We start from the raw sequence: 19,677 nt of genomic DNA, 5'->3' as shown, positions 1-19,677 counted from the left end.
CCATCACCCCTTGTCCTATCACTGCAGTCCCTGATGAAGAGTCTCTCTCCAGCACCCTTGTAGGCTCCCTTCAGATACTGGAAGCTGCTCTGAGATCAGGAGGCTGCTCAGCAAAAGAAGACCAAAGCCCAGACCAACGGGCTCCGTTTGCCACCCTGGCACCTCGCAGCATCCATGGCCAGGGTGGAGGTGAGGGACCGGCACCCATTTTCCTGCAGGTTAAACGAAGATTGGTTAAAGAGGAGAGCCCAGGAGGAGTCCTCCCCCCAGTCAATACTCAAGAAATACTCAAAGCCACAAATAAAAAGCCCCGTTTAAAATAACCGAATAAGGCACTTAAAGAGGTTTTAAAAATTGATAACCGAGCGCACTGTACGGGATCGATCTTCGTTAGTGCCCAGGTGGAATTTTTTGGTCTTCTGGCTTTTTTCAACGCACAACACCCCCCCCCCCCCGAACCCAACGCAGCCATTAATGAGAAACGTGAAGGGCTTGTTAACAACATCCTTTCATCAGCCCCAGGCGCTGCCAGCGCCCTGCGCTCACGTCAATTTTCACCTTGGGGTCCAGCTACCGCATCCCGGCCGCCACTGATGGAGCCCAGACCCGCGGCTGCCGCCGGCTCCGGGCAGGCTGCGCCCCCCCAACTCCGCAGCTCCTCCGGCCCCCGGCCCTGCTTTTGCCTGCCACACGCATGTTACTTCACACGGGATGGGGACTGGTCTGGATCAGGCTCTGGGGGAGAGCTCATGCTCCATCCCTGCATCCCTGCGGACCGCGAAGGAGCGAGACGGAGGTGGCTTCCCTCCCTCAGCCTTCAGTCTACAGCAACGGGGTCAAGGGTGCTCCTCCTCACTGCCCCAGGGATAATAATTTGGGGAGGAAAAGGGGTTTTGAATGCTGGGAAAATGAAAAAGACACCCCCCCCCCCTCGCCCCCCGATTTTCTCTTCTCTAAAAGAAGAAATAATCAGATTTTCTCCTTACTAAAAGTGCTGCGCAACAAAACTACTGATGCTGAAAGGCAGCCTTCTGGAAAGCCCAGACTTAAGGACAGGGGGAGATAAAAGGTTTTGCTAGGGCAGGTCATGCGGGAGAAGAAAAGAGGAAAAAAGAAGAAAAAAATGAAGGAAAAAAAAAAAAAAGAAGGAGAACACCTGGGTAAAACGCTCCTATTTCAGCCCAAATTAAGCGTGTTTATTTGTCACTCATCCCCCGCTCATGTGATTCCAACCAAGAACAGCACGCAGTCCTTTGACAAGATGCATTTGCACATCAGTGTAACTGAAATATCCTCCTGCTTCCATGGCAAGGGGGTGTCAGTAATAGTCTCCATTGCTTTCCAAGCAGGCTGGAGGAGCACAGGGCACAGCCACCCAGCAAGGGCAGGGACTCCTACAGAGGAACCTTTGGGCACTATTTCTATTCCATTCCTATAAGAACATAGAGAGGAATTACAATTAAATCTGTAAAAGCAATTCTTTGAGGATTTTTACGTTTCTATAAGATTCTTAGTGAAGAAATGACTCTTGAAATAGCACCTAAATCTTACAGGAGTCCCCTTGGGTTATGGTGCTTTAAGTTTTGAGGCAATCTTTCCATAGGTTTATTCTTTCCTTGCTTTTGCTTTAAAGCAGCAGGTCTTCAGCATCACCTTTCACAATAAATACACACTTAAATACCAAATCCATCTCTTTGACCTGGACGCAATCCATACCATAAATATTCTAACTTTAAAATTTGGGAAAACACTGGGAAAAGGATTAAATGTAACAACCTGTGATGTTTCTAGAAGAAATGATGATCTGTGATGTGAACAGAAACAGCAGTTTGGAATTACGGCTCCTTGTCTATAACTTGGTATCATTTGGAAGGGACAGCACTGTCCTACCAAGGATGGCACCGTCCCTTACCCAACTGATAACAGCAAATATCAAGTAGCACTTAAAAAGAACCTTGAGAACTGCTTAGAGAAATTAAATGGGAACTTTACGGGCCAGCTCTTTCTCGCCCGGATCAGATGACTAATTCCTCTAATTCCAAACAAATCCATCGCATGAGTGAAGAAAATTTGGGCACACAACTAAAAATGCCCCGATTCTGACAATGAATCCGTTTTCTGTTTAAGATGCTTTCGGTATGAGCTCATTACGCTGCAAACACTGCTTGCATGAAAGTGATCTGTAACAACCCCTAAGCCTGGGGCCCTTTTCCATTTGGGATTGATACATAGGATGTAATCTGCGTTTTTCATTCCGGTCTAACACAGTACAAGCAGTGTGGCTGCAATTCTGCTGTAAATCTGATGCAGGAAATACAACATAGGCCTTCAAAAATATTTCTATTGGCCGTAGAGTGGCTGCAGAGCCTGTTTTGTATGGAGAAAAAGAGAGGGGGGAGGAGAATGACCCACTGCACAATTCAGTCTCTTCCATGGTCAAGGGCATCTATTTCATTATAAATGTAGTTCTGCCAAAACAAATATTATTTCTGAATCTTTCATTATCTTAGGCTCTGGAAATGGGCTAAACCAGCATGTGTTGGTATTAGATGCTGCAGAGCCAGCTGTCGTGCCTGGCTGCACAGTGTCTCAATGTCAGCAGTTCAAAGCACTGCGAGGCTGGATGGGAGGAAACCTGATAGGTCAGAGGAACCCAATTCCAGGCAGAAAGCACAGAGCTGTCTCCCGCGAGCGGGTTTTCCTGGCGTTTTCCACATGTACAGAGATGGATACCGGGATGTCGGTGTTTTAATGTATTTTAATGGATTTTCTCTGTGTTTCCATAATATCTGCCGGGACCTGACCCGAGAAGAGCCTTGGGGTGATGCGGGTGCTGCCAGCCCCGGCAGTGGGCATGGAGATGGATCTCCATGAAGGGAAAACCCTTGGGACAGAGCAGCAGGAGGGCTAAACCCAATCCAAACACAAACTCAAACCCAACCCCAACCTCCTCAAAACCAAACCTAAACACAAGCCCAAATTCAAACCCAAACCCAAGCCCAAAACCAAACCCAAATTCAAACCCAAACCCAATCCCTGCACTTTTTTGGGATTATTTTAATTGTTTTGTGTGTTAATGAGTACTTGTGTTAACTGTTACCAATGCCAAAACCGCTCCTGGGAAGCGAGGAGCACGGCAACAACAGCATTCCAGCCTGGCTGCCAATGGGGATGCCACTGCTGCACTCGCCCTGAACACTGGGGGAGACCTGGGCCTGGCCTGTGTCCTTTCCCCTTCCCCTTCCTTCCTCTTTCCCATTCCTTTCTCTTTTCCTTTCCTTTCCCTTTTTCTCTTCCTTTCCTTCCCCTTTCTTTTCCTTTTCCATTTCCTTTTCCCCTTCCCTTTTCCTTTTTACTTCCCCTTCTTTCCTCCTTCTCCTTCCTTTCCCTTTGCCTTTTTCCTTTCCCCCTTCCCCTTCCAAGTCCTTTCCCTTTCCCCTTTCTCTTCCTTTCCCTTCTCTTCCCCTTTCCCCGTCCTATCCTTTTTCTTTCTTTTCCTTTCACTTTCCTTCTCCCTTCCTTTCCCTTTTTACTTTCCTTGTTGCCTTTTCCCTTCCCCCTTCCTTTTCCCTTCCCTTCTTCCCTTTTCCCTTATTCCCTTTTCCCTTCCCTTATTCCCTTTTCCCTTATTTCCTTTCCCCCTTCCCCTGCGCCGGGGCGCCCTCTTCTGGGCAGCGCTGCCTGTCCCTGCCCGACCTCTTCCCCCCCACCCCAAACCCCCTCAAATCCAGAAGATTTCCCTATAACCCCTGGGTTCTGCCTCGGGCATCACCCACCTCCTCCCCAGCCTCCGCTCCAGTCACATCCCTGCACCAAGGTGCATCCCGGAACACACAGAGACCTTTAAGAGGAACAGCAAGGGATGTGAACGCGAGAGAGGGGAAAGTTTACAGCTGCTGCCCGGTTATTTTGTTGGTAGCATGTATTATATATATATAAAAGAAGAATAAAATACACCCAAACTGTACGTATTATAAGGCTATATTTTTATCTCGGGGTTCTGGTGACACGTACAAACCACTTGAGCTTTGCTTTCGTGGTTTATATTGCCACCAGAAACCCTTGATAAAAATACAGCTTTATATTGTGCAGTTGGGTATAGTTTATTTTCTCCATATATCACACACTGTGTTTTATTTATAAACACACACAAAGACACTTGTACATGCAAAACAGTTCTTTTATTGAAGCAATTCGGGGGGATCAATAATACCGCATTAACTAACGCATCGTAACACAGTAATTTTTTGGTTAGCAATGGCCTCTTCTAAGGAGACATCTATGAAAATATGATCAAACACATAAAAAAATCACTATTTCCATGTTAGGATTTACGATTCCCATACTGAAAATTTCAGCTTCTGGTAGCTGGTACTTGCAGAGAACCCTGCTTAAACCACCTCAAAAGTGAGCTTTAACATCTCCCAAATACTAGGATCCTTTTGCTTTACACAACAGAGAAATGCAAAAAGCTAAAGGGAGGAAATCAGGCGGTAAAAGGAAACGTGATGCTGATAAAGAAGAACCTGTGATGAGCCTCCCACTATTTTGCCCAGGTTGCGCTACTCAAACTGCTGATTTCAAATACACTTTCCATGCAGTTTGCCAGCAGCTGCTCTTCCACCCTGCTTTTTGCATTGGTGAAAAACTGTGTTCCCATCTCTCACAATCCAAAAAGAAAAGCTGGGAACAAGCAATCCAATCCATCCCGGTGTGCTCCGTTATTGCCTGTTGTTTAGGTAAAACCCCATTCCAGGCTCTAAAGAGGTGAGGAGACCCAGGCAGGGGGCTTGTGGGTTTCCCCCTTAGCATGCCAGATGCTTCCTTGTGGGGCTTGCACCTCCCATTTGCCAGGTCCCTCCCATTCCCTTTCCTGTGCTCTAATGGACATTAAATATAGAACAAACCAGGCTTGAGATGGGAACAAAATCCATGCACAACCGGCCTGGACCGCTGTAGTCATTCTGCTGTAAAATGTAAAACCAAGAAAGGGCAGACGAGCTGCATCCCTCAGGACACATCCCGCTTTTTTAATATAGTGGTGCCACCACACATTTCACTTTGGATGTTGCATTATATTTCTATGTCACTCAAATATTTACCATTCCTCTAAATTCTGCTGGGTGCTCTGAGTGCTTGTTATAAGCCAAGTATCCACGCTGTGTGTCCGGGCTGGTTAGCAGCCAGGGCTGAGCTGCATCAATATGCTGCCTTCTCTTGCTGGAGCTTCTCGTGTGACAAAAGCCACTCTTTCATGAGGTTGCCTCCTCCGTAGTTGCCGCTGCGCCCGCTGCTGCAAATCACCCGGTGGCACGGGATTATAATCGGGATCTGCAGAAGAGACAAAAAGAGAAAGGGAGCACAGGGTGAGGTGATGGGGAGAAAAGAAGCTGTGGCTGCCCCATCCCTGGCAGTGCTCAAGGCCAGGTTGGACACAGGGGCTTGGAGCAAGCTGCTCCAGTGGAAGGGGTCCCTGCCTGTGGCAGGGGGTTGGAACTGGGTCAGCTTTAAGGTCCCTTCCATCCCAAACCATGATGTATTAAATCCCATCTATAAGAACTACTTCACAAGAAGTAGATGTACCTGCCCCGCACCAGCAACCAAACCTCATTGCGCAGGGTGGGTGATGAAGCCTCATAGACCCAAACCGCACATAAGGATAGCAAGGGGGTACAGGACAACCCTTAACCATCACCCCAGGATGGAAGATGATGTATTTCAGGAAGAAAACAGCCCATTGTGAAGAGCATTTCAGAACTGAACTTCCCAATCCCCAGCTCCTCCTCTCGCAATAGCACCTCTAAGCGTGCTGCAGAAAAAATCACCATAAGAACAAGGTGTTATTTATTATGTAACATCAAGTCAATGCAAAACGGGTTGTGGATTGCTAAAACCTGCAACAGGAGAGATTTAATCCAGGAGGCCTAACCAATTTAAGGACTTATTTCCTCCTGCCTTTTCCTTTGTATCATTTATAGCCAAATGTCACAGATTTGGAGAAACCAATGCAAGAAGTTACATGAGAGACTGATCGGAGGGAAGTACATAAATGCATTTTTTATTTATTTATTACAGGTGATTATCATAGTTGAAGTACACACCATAAAAAATGCAATACATCACCTCTAATCGCCCTGTATGTGTTTTGGTAACTGCATAGCAACTCCATTGCAATGATAGAGCTGTGAAAGCAACTCATTGAAAAGTGCAGTTTTCACCAACTGGGGTATTTTAAGTCAAGAAGTGTGATTTAGTTTCATGTAGACACACAAATTACATACTTTACACTGACTTATTTTAATCCCACTTAATCGTTATTTCAGTACAGTTCAAGCTCTGCTCATATTTGAGTCTAGGACACACAAACCCTGAACAGCTATTGGCCAGACCTATACAGATTGGGTTTTTTTTGGTGTTCTTTTGGTTTTGTTAAGTGATTTCAATGGCTGAAATTTTCAATCTCAGTCTCAGCCCACAGGCTACCACATCAAATGGGAACACACAGAGGTGCTTACTGTTAATCAAGCTTTAATAAAGAAATGCTTATAAATAGCTGCTGTATTTGCAGCTGGTAATGCCATAAATGAATTATGCACCCATGACAACTCCAGTGAGCACCAATAAAACCTTTACACGAGGCCATCATGTTCTTGCTTTATGACTTTAAAGAAGTTGCTGTTTGGAAGGGTTTTTCTGGTTAGGGATTTCTCTGTCTTTACAGTCCGCACGCACAAGTTACTGCAGCCAGACTTCCTTGAGTGACAAAGCCATACCAAGCCATAATAATACACTGTAAAAAAACACCTCCACGGTTAATTTCCGAGTCCTTAAAAATCAGTGTATTTTGATGGTAAGCTATAAATCTTTGTTTTTTAGGTGGTGGCAGCTGTGGGGTCTTGGATGATCCCTGGGTTGGTGCAGGACCTGCTCACTAATGCAGTGGTTAAGCCACTGACATTAAGCACAGAGAAGCTGTGGCTGCCCCATCCCTGGCAGCGTTCAAGGCCAGGTTGGATGGGGCTTGGAATGCAGTGGTTAAGCCATGGACGTTAAGCACGGAGAAGCTGTGGCTGCCCCATCCCTGGCAGCGTTCAAGGCCAGGTTGGATGGGGCTTGGGGGAACTTGCTCTAGTGGAAGGTGTCCGTGGCAGGGGGTTGGAGCTGGATGAGCTTTAAGGTCCCTTCAACCCAAACCATTCTATGCTTCTATGAAGAAGAGGATGCGAAATAAATGCAGCTTTTTCCATTCTCAAAATAAAGAATTCCACGCTGAATTTGTCCTAACACCCACAAGTGCCACTACATCACCTTCCAGAGCATCGGGTGGAAAAGAAAACGCGGTACAATGGCTGCATCAGGGCTGTAATTTAAAAATATTGAATATTGCTTCAGTTTGGCTTAATTGTGGTGACAATGTTCAGCCTACTAAAATAATTAAACCTGCTAAAATTTATTAGGGCCCTAAGGACATTTTAGAGGGAGTCCTACCCCAGTCTGGAGTTTTAATGCCTCAGCTACATTTAATGTAATTTTTATCAATAACCAAGCAGCTCATAATATTATAGCTCTGCTGAAGTCTCCATGCTGTGAAATCTAATTCATCTAATACACGAATCCATCACTTCCACAGCCCCTACCTCAAAACGCTATAAAACTTCCAAACCCGTAGATTTGTCTCCGACAAAAAGAACACGAAGGGGCCCTCGGATCAATAACGGAGTCCCTCTGATTTGGGCACCAGCTGAATATTTTCTCTAACTTTTGCTTTTGTTCTTCTGGGTAGAGGCCCACAAGGGAAAGAGCTTGTTTTCACTCGCAGCCTCATCAATACCTAAATCCTGGTGAACAAGTGACACTGAGAAGCTGTAATCAATAGCTCCCTGTGCGTTTTTTCTTCTGGTCAAATGGTTCAGCACTACTGACAGCCCTGACACTCAGAACATGATGCTAAATCTTTATCAACAGCCATCTGGGTGACTGGCAGAACAAGGCTGGGGCGGTCATTACCACTCGTGGCAATCTGTGAATAAACTAACTCCTCGATAATGCCTTTGTTTAGAAAAAAGGTGGGGAAAAAAACTCCCTGTGTGAGGAATCGATCGGCTCCGAGCTGCGGTTAGCGAATTCCGGCTGAGGATGGAGCGGAGGAGCTCCGATCGCTGCAGGATTCCTATTGGAGGCAATGGAATCCTCACTGTCCCGTTATACTGGTGATAGGCTGGACGCATCCTGAACCTGCCAACCTGTCGAAAGCGAATCAGCCCTGTTGGAGGCAGCTGAAATGCCACGTTATAACACAGCAAGAATCGCATAGAGCAAAAAGGCATTGTTCAGTCTGCTCATGTCCTATTGCTTTTCTTCTCCTTCTTCCCTGACCACTAGCATGGGCCTGGGTTACTGCCAGTCACCAAAGACATTAATGCACGAGTAGCTTTATGTGTCCTCAACATTCCAAACCCATACTTCACAATCCCGGGATCCCAGACTGGTTTGGGTTGGAAGGGAGCTTAAAGCTCCTCCAGCTCCAACCCCTGCCACGGGCAGGGACCCCTTCCACTGGAGCAGCTTGCTCCAAGCCCCTGTGTCCAACCTGGCCTTGAGCACTGCCAGGGATGGGGCAGCCACAGCTTCTCTGGGCACCCTGTGCCAGCGCCTCAGCACCCTCACAGGGAAGAGCTTCTGCCTAAGAGCTCAGCTCAGTCTCCCCTCAGGCAGGTTCAAGCCATTCCCCTTGGCCTGTCCCTACAGGCCCTTGTCCAAAGCCCCTCTCCAGCTTTCTTGCTGCCCCCACTAGGTACTGGAAGGACACTATAAGGTCTGTTTAAAGCATTCTGGCTGAATAATATCCTTGATTTAGGATAGACCAGTATTAGCATCAAGCTGTAGACTTGGCCAGACTGTAGCCTAGCCAGTAACACAATTGGAGAGAATATCAACATACGTAGCTACAACTGCTCTTAACAGACCACTGAAGACATCTTATTTAAGGGACAGAACAGTGATTTAGGATGGCCTTGGACTACTTAGCCCAACACTTGCCATTTCCCACGAGCCTCTGTGATTTCTTTTTGATCCTCCTCTACCAGTCTAATGAGATTTTTACTTGAACCTTATGGGTTCCCTTTGAGGACCACAGACCTTGCAAACACTGTGAGCCACAGCAAACTATCTGAAGTTCCCCTTACAAAAGATGAGCCAGCCCCACCATGTCCTCAGCATATATCGAGGCAAAGACGTCTCTCAGCTGCTGCTGGCACCTATTCCACCTTCTCATAAAGTTGAAGGTCATTGTATGAATTATGGGAAGCAACACAGCTACAAAGGGAAACCTGTGGAATGCACACTACCGGAATTAAAGACCAATGTCTGATTTGTAGAAGGGGGGAATGTTCTGGTATTTCATGGAAGAGGGTGAGCTTGGCAATGCTATCAAGATGGTTGAGGGACAGGGCAATGCCAGGCTCCAGTTTATTTCAAATGCTATTTTTACTGTTATTACTGTCCTCATTAAATCATGTTTATGATTTCATCCTGTTCATAATTTATAATCTTTAATTGTAAGAAGCATCTCAAGGTGCTAACATACTTGTTTTGCTCTTTTGTACATCTTCCACAGTGATCATTAACCAAAGGATCAACTTCAACTCCATGCTTCCAATACATATTCACTAGCGCCAGCTTCCCTCCCACAAACAAGAATCACTAATCTGCTGCTTAACAAAACATCCCATTTCTGCACCAATTTCAAAGCAATTGCGCCTCCAATGTGGTGTTTCCTTCCCAAAGCTCGTGCTGCAGGTGCAGCAGTTGTTAACGCCACAGCTCTTTGCATTCTGTGCCGACACGTTAATGATGCTGCTGCCCGGATGACGTGTGCGGTTTAATGAACTGCTTAGTTAGATTCCGAGCTCAATATCTCATCTGATAAACAGACTGCAAGGGTGTTTATACACGAACCAGCTTCCCAGGTACCCTACCATTCCGAGCAGGTAGCGCACTACCATAGAAACTCACATCATGTCTAATGGTTTTAAGCTTCTAAGCTCAATAAAGAAGTACACCCTGATATTTTAAGCCTCTATCAGATTTTCCTATGGAACAGCTCATATAAGCAGCATAAAGCTCTGTTTTGTCAATACACCGTATTGTACTTGACAATACAAACTATTTTAATATGATGGAATGCTTTCCAATATCATCTGGTGTACATTAAGATAAGGCAATACAATGCAAACCTACAGGAAACAGTTCTCAAAGAATAACAATACAGTGTTGTGCAAAAGGATATGTAATTGCTATTGCCTAGAAATGTACCCAGCTCTGCCCTCAGGCTGCAGTGGAGCAGCAGCATCCAAAGTAGCAGTAACAGCAGGTTGTGGTGTGAAAATTCCTGCTTTTTCCCCTGTGAGGCAGGATGAAAATAGTCCTGAAAATATACAGCAAAGCTACCGCTGGCTTTTTTAAATGGGGTCCTATCTTATTATTGTTATTTCCCATCCCATTCGAAGGCTGCAGTGTTTTCTGTCCCCAGCAGAAGATTTTAAAGCATTTTATAGATAATAACGTATAGCTTTAGGGAGAAAGAGCTATGTTAATATAATACCACCCCAATAGTTCATAATAGAAAGCTGATGATAAAAAACCCATAGAAATCAGGGCTGTAATGAGAACCTTGTCCATTCCAAAACATGGTTTTATCTCTACACATCTGTAGTTAATCTGTAATTTCATGCATATTCCACATGCAAACACACACACAGTCCTTTGGCACTTCAGTATGAGCACCTCACTGTGTTTTTCATACTTCCCATATAAATCTCTACATGGTTATAAGCCATTACATGCAGGTTACCTATGCAGGTTGATTTTATGAATGAGGTGATATATATAAAGATAATAAGTGGCACTGCAAAACCCCTTCACCTTTGTTATTTCTACAGGTAAAGACACCAGCTCTTGAGAAAGCAGATTTTCTAACCCACTTTGCAACTACATCTTGCAGTCTCATATGTACCTTATTAAAGAAATACTGAGAGGACTGAATGCAAAAACAACACAGGAGGTCAAAGACTACAGCAGGCATAATGCTGGTGAACAGGAGAGGAATTTGGGTATGGAAAGACACACGTTGCTCAGGGCAAGTGGCAATGAGGGAAAATATGTTGAAGAATGGCCAAAAGGGCCACAGTGATAGTAACAGAAATCACAGATTTTTATTTCTTAGAGCCAAAGTAGCAAGGGGATGGGTAAAGACAGGTACAGCAGTGTTCTCTTCATCAGCTTTTCCTTTCCTGTGCCCAGGAATGAGGTGCTGCAGCATCAGTCCCTTGCGGGATGTCTTGGGCTGTCCCTGCTCCTCTATAACCACCAAAACTTGAGCCATGTGGATGTGGCTCCTGCAGTCCAAAGGCCGAGCATTGAAGATTTGGGGAATCAAACTGCCTCCTCCCTCCTTGTGCACCCATTCTAGCCCAGAAACCCCCAAATTCAGGCTGCGGCTGCTCTAGCAGGCCATGAACCAGCCGGGCGAGGATATACAGCCTGCTGACTCTCACCAACCCGACTCACACTGACCAGTGTGATTCAGGTGCATAAATACATGTGGAAAGCTAAACCAGGATAACTAAAATGGAAAGCTAACTACTAAGAAGACAAACAGAGTCCAAGTATGATAAGAAACCATTTTTTCCAAAATCCACAGGCCTAATCTGGAGCTCTACTCCCTCCAATTGGTTCAAATCCAGACAACTCATAAAACCATGAAACAGTTTACGTTGGAAGGGACCTTAAAGCTCCTCCAGCTCCAACCCCTGCCACGGGCAGGGACCCCTTCCACTGGAGCAGCTTGCTCCAAGTCCCTGTGTCCAACACCTGGCCTTGAGCACTGCCAGGGATGGGGCAGCCACAGCTTCTCTGGGCACCCTGTGCCAGCGCCTCAGCACCCTCACAAGGAAGAGCTTCTGCCTAAGATCTAACCTGAACTTTCCCTGTTTCAGTTTGAACCGATCAACCCTTGCTCAATCACTACAGTCCCTGATGCAGAGTCCCTCTCCAGCATCCTTGCAGCCCCCTCTTCAGATATAAGGATAAAAGACTTCCCTCACCTAAGAATACATCAGGATGTCTGAGAACAACAAAAACGTGTAGAGGCTGATGAATTAAAAGAAGTGTTTCTCTTTCAAATCTAACACTATAAATGGTACGGAATAAATCCCATTAAATCAGGTTGTGCATTATTGCTGATTAAAAACACTTACTGACCTTATTACTCATGGTAGACCAGTTTTCAGAGCAGATAAATTTAATCTATTGCCATTTAGCCCTTACAGCTCTCTTAAATCCAGCATCTTCCATCAACTTCATTTCAGAGCTGACATGAACTTACAGGGTTGCTCCTCATGGCTCCTCCCACTGCCCTCGCTGCTCTGCTGTTGCCTGCCAGGTCTGCCAAGTGCTTGTAGGAAACGGCCTCTCCAAACTTCACATCTCTCAACAGGGTCCACAGCACTTTGCTGGTGAAGGAATCTGCAGGGAAGACGAAGCGAGCGCTGTTTGCATGCATGGCTGAGGAAAGCCAAGGGGAAAGACTCCAAAACCCCAACGCGGAGTCTCAATAGCAGCTTTCTCATTTAAATGGAAACGGCCCCGACGCACTGTCCTGTGATTGTGTCCTATATTACTACATTTAAAGACATGATTATTAGAAAGAGCACTTCAAGTAACCGATCACTATAAAAAAAGGATTTAAGGCTTTGATTTTCCTATATTTTTAATTTGCTTCGAGTACAATTATCCCGTTAACTCAGACAATGTGGTTTTCCCATTAAATTGGCAGAGTATAAATTAGCATAGAGTCAAATTAAAAAGGGAAGATATAACCGGCTCTACCTATTTGACAAAGCCCTCGCATCTCCAGCTAATTTCCAACTTCAGCTGGGACACGTGGCACAAGAAGCCCTAGAGCCAGTGGACTCCGTATTATCCTGCCTGACTGCATTTTATAGTCGAGACCCCCAAGCTACTGCTCAGCACTGCAGACATTACAAGACGTAAGGACTAGCCACGACCTTGAATATACGGCACATCCTTAATGATAACCGGGCTCCGAAACAAAATATAATGTATCTTCCATGATTTTAATTTTAATTCACCAGCAAATTGCTTCTAAGTGTTCCAGTGGCTGGGATAATGAATAAGCAAATGCATTAGGACCAGTTTCCTTCTGCAACTCGGGGTTTTGCCTTCCCAAGCCTTTATAAAAGGAAAACCTGATGGATGCGTTCAGATTTTAGTTGGGTTGAACACTTATTGCTCTTCCAAGGCACTTGTAAAAGCTTTGAAGATCTAACTAGTGAATAACTTACTGAGGGAGCTGGTGAATAAAAGAAAAGAAAAAAGGCAAAAAAGGAAAGGAAAAGAGGCCCCTTTCCCCAGCCTCCTGCTCTGGCAAAGAAACAAACTGATTAAAAGCATTTTCTTTCTTTAGTTGTCAAAAAAGACATTGATTAGGTTACCCAGGAACATAGTGAAATGTGATTTTGGTCTTAAAGGAAACCCATACACCATTAGGTGTGTGTTAAATAATAAAAATCACTTCTTAACTGAAGGGAATGATAATCACTCCATTGAAAAAAATCTGTTTAGTCTTTATTATAACATTAAGCAAATTAAACATCAGCATAATCCAGGTGATACGAGAAAAGGGTCATCAAAGAAATTAACTTTGTTGTTCATTAATTTACATGGATTAGTAGAGGGCAAAGAGATAGCAAATCTGCTCTAGTTTTTTATGATATAATTTCAAACTGTACACCATTTGTGGCAGTAGGGTGACTTTGGGGTTAATCAGACTGATTTGTCCTTTTAATTGCTTTCTATTCAAAGAAAATTCATTAGATAATGTTCTCTTCAAAATTCATGAATCAATTTAACTGAAGAAACCACATTAACAGCTTTGGGTTCATTAGCACAAGCAGTTGTGTTAGGAGCTGATTGCTGGGAGGGTTTCCTTAGGCAAACAGATTTTGTTTACTGTGATTTCTTCAGAAAGGTTTATTCCAAATCAAACTGTTACTTATTATTGTTTTAACCTTCTTTTCAAGCCGGCGAGATTAGTGTTAACCTCCCCTGCTCAGGGGTCTCGGGGAATTATTGCCTGATGTCATCTGTTATATCAATGGAGCACAGTGACTGCACATCACCGGGGCTTGAGTCCAAAAAATCCTCTTTTTTCCCTCATTTTGGCAAGAAAGGCTACAGACTGGGATGTGATGGACCCATAACCTGAAAGCTGTTGGAATAAGGGGAGAAGTGGGTGCAGATGATGGAGCACCAAGTGGCCGCATGAGAATGGGGCATCTCCAGACCCCCCCCCAGCAATACCATCCCTGTGCCAAGTGATGTCCAAATTACTGAGCACCTTTTAACAGGCTAAAAAAGGGACAGAGATTATCCTCTCCTGACAAGCCAGGGCAGAGATTATCCTCTTTCCAGAGCCACTGTACATTTTTCATGGGAGAATATCTAACTGTCTCTGCACCCACATAAACCACTCAAAGTTATAGTTCAAAAGAATGAAATATTTAGCAATCATGCACATCATTTTATAAATGTATCTGAAAACTCAATTTCATCCTGTAGGGAGCAAATGCATTAATTAGTTTAAGCAGCTCGAAGAGACAGTGCCAAATACTGTTATTAAACTGTCTGCAAGTGTGAGTGCCTGTAAGCATAACCTGCCCAAATTAGATGGCTGAACTTTCACCAATTTTCAGTGTGTGCCAACATTTTATGCTGTTAAATATCATTATACAGTGCTGTAAAATATGCACATAAAAATTAACACACACAAATTCTCTCGTTACGTGGAAACACTTCATACCTCTGCGAGCCGAGGATGCCCGCGCCGTCCTGGAGAGGCAGATGCCAGCAGAGTAATGACTGAACGAAACCACACCGTATGCATGTGAATATCAGAGGTTTTCTCCTTCCTCTGCAATGCACTGAGTTGGGTTTTAATGTCTCCACAGCCCTAAGGACTCGTTCCACCTCCAGCTGCTGTGTGCATGGCATCCAGGGACCACAGAGGTATTTGGGAGGGTTTCATAGAGTCAGAGTGGTTTGGCCTGGAAGGGAGCTTAAAGCTCATCCAGCTCCAACCCCTGCCACGGGCAGGGACCCCTTCCACTGGAGCAGCTTGCTCCAAGCCCCTGTGTCCAACCTGGCCTTGAGCACTGCCAGGGATGGGGCAGCCACAGCTTCTCTGGGCACCCTGTGCCAGCGCCTCAGCACCCTCACAGGGAAGAGCTTCTGCCTAAGAGCTCAGCTCAGTCTCCCCTCGGGCAGGTTCAAGCCATTCCCCTTGGCCTGTCCCTACAGGCCCTTGTCCAAAGCCCCTCTCCAGGTTTCCTGTGGCTCCTTTAGGCACTGGAGATGCTCTACAGTCTCCTTGGAGCCTTCTCTTTTCCAGGTTGAACAACCCCTGTTTAACAACAGGCAACGGGTGAATGACTTCTTGGATGTTTTCCTCTTATGGGCATCACCATTGCATTCCTCAGTGGACCAAACCCCTCATAACCGTGCAGTTCTACCAGCCCTGCCAACTGCTTGGCACATTGGAAAGCAATACCAAGAGTGGATGCCAGAATTATCTGAAATTAATATTTATAGGTAAATTATAAGCCCCTAAAAAGAGTGATGTACCCTGAACCTCCTGTTAATGCCTAACCACCTCAGAGGCCACTCTCAACAGCCAACCAGACTTTAATTCTCCATATGAATGTTACATCCGTGGGGATAAAAAGAGTGAAAATTGACTCTTTGTCTTTCTTTACTTTAATACCAGCCATATCATAACTTTTAACAGTGTAATTGAAGGTGGCAATTAGTACAAAGTGAAGTTGTATGCTGCTATCTAATAATGTGCTGCCAGTCCATTTACTGTGTTATTGAGGTTCTCAGCCTGCGGCAGAACAGGATGGGTGGGAGGAAGAGAAGAGCCACCAGCATCAGTCCCTTCCTGTCCCCTCTTTATCTGCTTCCCTAGCTCTTGGGGCAAGAGGGGTTCCAACAATGCACAGTATGATCTGACATACTTTAATCCCTTTGGTTAAGGGGGATTAAAGCCAGACCATGTTTTCCGTTCTCCTCAAGGGGAACTAACATTCCCACCAAACCCTCACTGATTGCTGGGAATGCCAGCTTGCCTGTGGGCTTTTTTGGTTGGTGTTTTTATTTGTTTGTTAGTTTTTTGTTTTCCCCAAGGCTTTTGCAAATGCAAAGAAACGGTTATATATAGATAACAGTAAGTTATAAACTCGCCCCCTCTCCACAGCTTTTTCACAGCCTGTCTGGGTACCACACAGACAACTTTGCTTGCTTTTACACTTACCTGTTTTCACTGTTATCACTATTGGGAAAGACAAATACTCAAGCATAACACTTCAAAACTACCCCAGCTTGTGCACAGAACTGCAGCTCCCACAGCAGCATGAGCTCCCACCTGAAACCTTAATTTGGCTCTTGGAAGAAGAGATTCATATCCATTCCAAAGAACTTTGAGTGACATCAACTGTGTAAACAGTTAACACAGGCAAGAGTGCTAATTTTCATCAGTTTTGAACCTCCTTCACTACTAAGTGGGCCATTATAGGCCTATTAAGCACATCACCTAAACAGCAACCATAGAATAATAGAGTGGTTTGGGTTGGAAAGGACCTTAACCTTAAGATCACCCGGTTCCAACCCTCCTGCCATGGACAGGAACACCTTCCACTAGACCAACAATCTGAATAGTAATAATCACTGCTACCCCTCCCATAGACTGAGTTACCAAGAGGTACATGAAAGAGATAAATGCTTCTCTGGTCTCTTAACTGTTTAATTATAGTTTGCTCTTGTTACGAGGCAGACCAAGAAATGCTTTTCTTCCCTTCTTCAATGGCTGCAAGTCCGTGGCCACTGGTACTCTATGGTATAAAATACAATTATTAGTTGCTATTAAAGTATTTTAAAAGATGCTTTAATGCTTAGGTTCATATGTTCCCTTATGACATTGTGGCTGCCTCATCCCTGGCAGTGCCCAAGGCCAGGTTGGACACAGGGGCTTGGAGCAAGCTGCTCCAGTGGAAGGGGTCCCTGCCCACGGCAGGGGCTGGAGCTGGATGAGCTTTAAGGACCCTTCCAACACAAACCAGGTTGGGATTCTGTGATTTATCTATAGATAAATAAAGGTCAATTACAATGCCTTTTGACTCCAGAACAAGCAACCATTGCATCAGATGTCATTAAGTGTTCAAACACTCAAAACCCCAACTGAACTCAGCACATAGCACTGACAACAGTCAAGTTAACTAGCCCCTCCAATGCAGCACCTTTGGTGAACCCAAATCCTTGCAGCAGACCCTGTAGTGCCTGTTTCTGCCCCGGCACAAGCCCTGTCCCACCTCTTCTGCTATTACCTGAATACTGCCCCGCAGATACAGTTCCATGAGTAAATATTTAACAAGATTAATAACATCAGTTCATAAATATTAGGCAGTCCATATTAAACCCATCAGAGCACAGCAGAGCATTTAACACAGCTCTGGTGTTATCTCGTGCTCTCCCACAGGTCACCACGTAGGAAAATGTGGGCTAGGGGAGTGCTTTTGTAACGCTTTTATGTATTGCCTATGCACGCCTGTGTTTGAAATATGTAATATAATAACACAGAAACACAACTATAATTTATAAATGTACTATATGTCTGTATCACTTAAGTGACAAATGTGCCAATATGCTTTCCTCTAATACATACAGCGTTCGGGTTAGCACACGTGGCTGAGCGATGTTAAACCCCAATTAATGGAGCTGTTTCTGATCTGTAGTTTAACACAGTTTTAACCGCAGCTCTCTTCAGACTGCCAAAGGGGTTGTGGGGCCAAATTCTATCCTTAGAAGCAAGTAACTCTCCGGGAGTGGAACATCTCCCTTATGAGGAGAGGCTGAGGGAGCTGGGTCTCTTTAGCTTGGAGAAGAGGAGACTGAGGGGTGACCTCATCAATGTTTACAAATATGTAAAGGGTAGGTGTCAGGATGATGGAGCTAGGCTTTTTTCAGTGATATCCAGTGATAGGACAAGGGGCAATGGGTGTAAACTGGAGCATAGGAAGTTCCACGTTAACATCAGGAAGAACTTCTTTACTGTAAGAGTGACAGAGCACTGGAACAGGTTGCCCAGGGGGGTTGTGGAGTCTCCTACACTGGAGATATTCAAGGCCCGCCTGGACAAGTTCCTGTGTGATGTACTGTAGGTTACCCTGCTCTTGCAGGGGGGTTGGACTAGATGATCTTTTTAGGTCCCTTCCAACCCTTGGGATTCTGTGATTCTGTGATTCTGTGACCTCATCCAGCAGTATTTCTGTAGGTTAAACTCCCTGCAAGTCACTGGGTGTTTTACCCGAGTGGTAACTGATATTCTGACCCATTTTTTTGTGCAATAGCCTTGCAAGAGAAGAGTATAAATTCAGAGCTGATGGAAATGAGGAGCCTGATGCTCAGCACCAGCTCTTTACATGCCCTGCCCATGGCGCATTGCAAACTTCTCCCTATTCCCACTTTCAAACTCAAACCCAAGCAAGGGTTTTATGCAAACCAACCACTCCTTAAGCATCAGCAACTTCATCTAAGCTAAATATTCATCCCAGACTTTGAATGCCACAACAACCCTGAGCAGGCTGGGGCTGGGTTTTGGAGTCTGTGGACCGGTAAGATGGAAGAAATTGCAAAGCACTTGACAAGTCCCTCTTGGGCTACAGCACAGACCATGTCATTGCACAGCATCCCCTGCCAGGTGATTTGTGCAGCTGCTTGCAGCAGTGGTACAGTTAAATGAAGAAGCCACCTGATTATCCTCTGAGCTGTAGGTAATACACCGAGCTGCAATTGCTACAGGAGAGGAGAACAAATGCTCTGGATGAAGAGACGGAGAAAATATCAGTCTCTTCCAAGCCAACAAAAAGTGGCAGCCAAGTCTTACATTGCAGAGGGGATGGAGGTAAGCATAAAAACAATTTATTTTATTCTGACACCAGTTCCATGCTGATTCCTGAGACTCCATCCCATTTTTCTGCACAAGGATTTCCCTGCCACACTGGTACTCAGAGACCTGGGGAGCTTCCTCCTCCTCCCTCCTGGCATTATCTCCTTGCATCTTTACTTGTATCTTTACTTGCATCTACATTAATCACAGTTGGGCCCAATGACGCAAACTCAGACTATAAACTGAAGTGTCTTTATTTTGATTCCATGATTCATCTACTGTTACCAATTCGTGATGATCTGTTCAACAAACAGCGAAGGGGAAGGGGAAGGTCCACCCCTCTCCTGCACCATGGCAGGTATCTCTGCACGTCTCTGCCTCTTCTAGGTCCTCTTGGATGGAAAATCACAGCACCACAGACCGGTCTGGGTTGGAAAGGAGCTTAAAGCTCATCCAGTTCCAACCCCTGCTACAGGCAGGGACCCCTTCCACTGGAGCAGCTTGCTCCAAGCCCCTGTGTCCAACCTGGCCTTGAGCACTGCCAGGGATGGGGCAGCCACGGCTTCTCTGGGCATCCTGTGTCAGTGCTTAAGGTCCCTCTTGAGCTTTACTCTCCTGTCTTGATCAACCAAATCGTGTCACTGTGAATTACTGAA

General features: G+C 45.2%; 1 protein-coding gene across 1 annotated transcript in view; it reads right to left on the bottom strand.

The window, feature by feature from the left end:
• Positions 1–4,159: 4,159 nt before the first annotated feature.
• The window catches only part of MGMT (O-6-methylguanine-DNA methyltransferase), a 148,504-nt gene continuing 132,986 nt past the window's right edge, over positions 4,160–19,677 (bottom strand). The window contains exons 5-6 of the mRNA XM_065672485.1: positions 12,386–12,525; positions 4,160–5,331 (exon numbers count right to left, since the gene is read on the bottom strand). Of these exons, the coding sequence (XP_065528557.1) occupies positions 5,200–5,331; positions 12,386–12,525 (272 nt within the window). The 3' untranslated portion in view covers positions 4,160–5,199. The remainder of the gene's footprint in view (positions 5,332–12,385; positions 12,526–19,677) is intronic.

The sequence above is a fragment of the Lathamus discolor genome, chromosome 3, assembly GCF_037157495.1.
Source record: "Lathamus discolor isolate bLatDis1 chromosome 3, bLatDis1.hap1, whole genome shotgun sequence".
In the NCBI taxonomy this organism is placed as follows: Eukaryota; Metazoa; Chordata; class Aves; order Psittaciformes; family Psittacidae; genus Lathamus; species Lathamus discolor.
The sequence above is the reverse complement of the archived record's forward strand: the minus strand, read 5'-3'. Positions and strand labels throughout refer to the sequence as shown.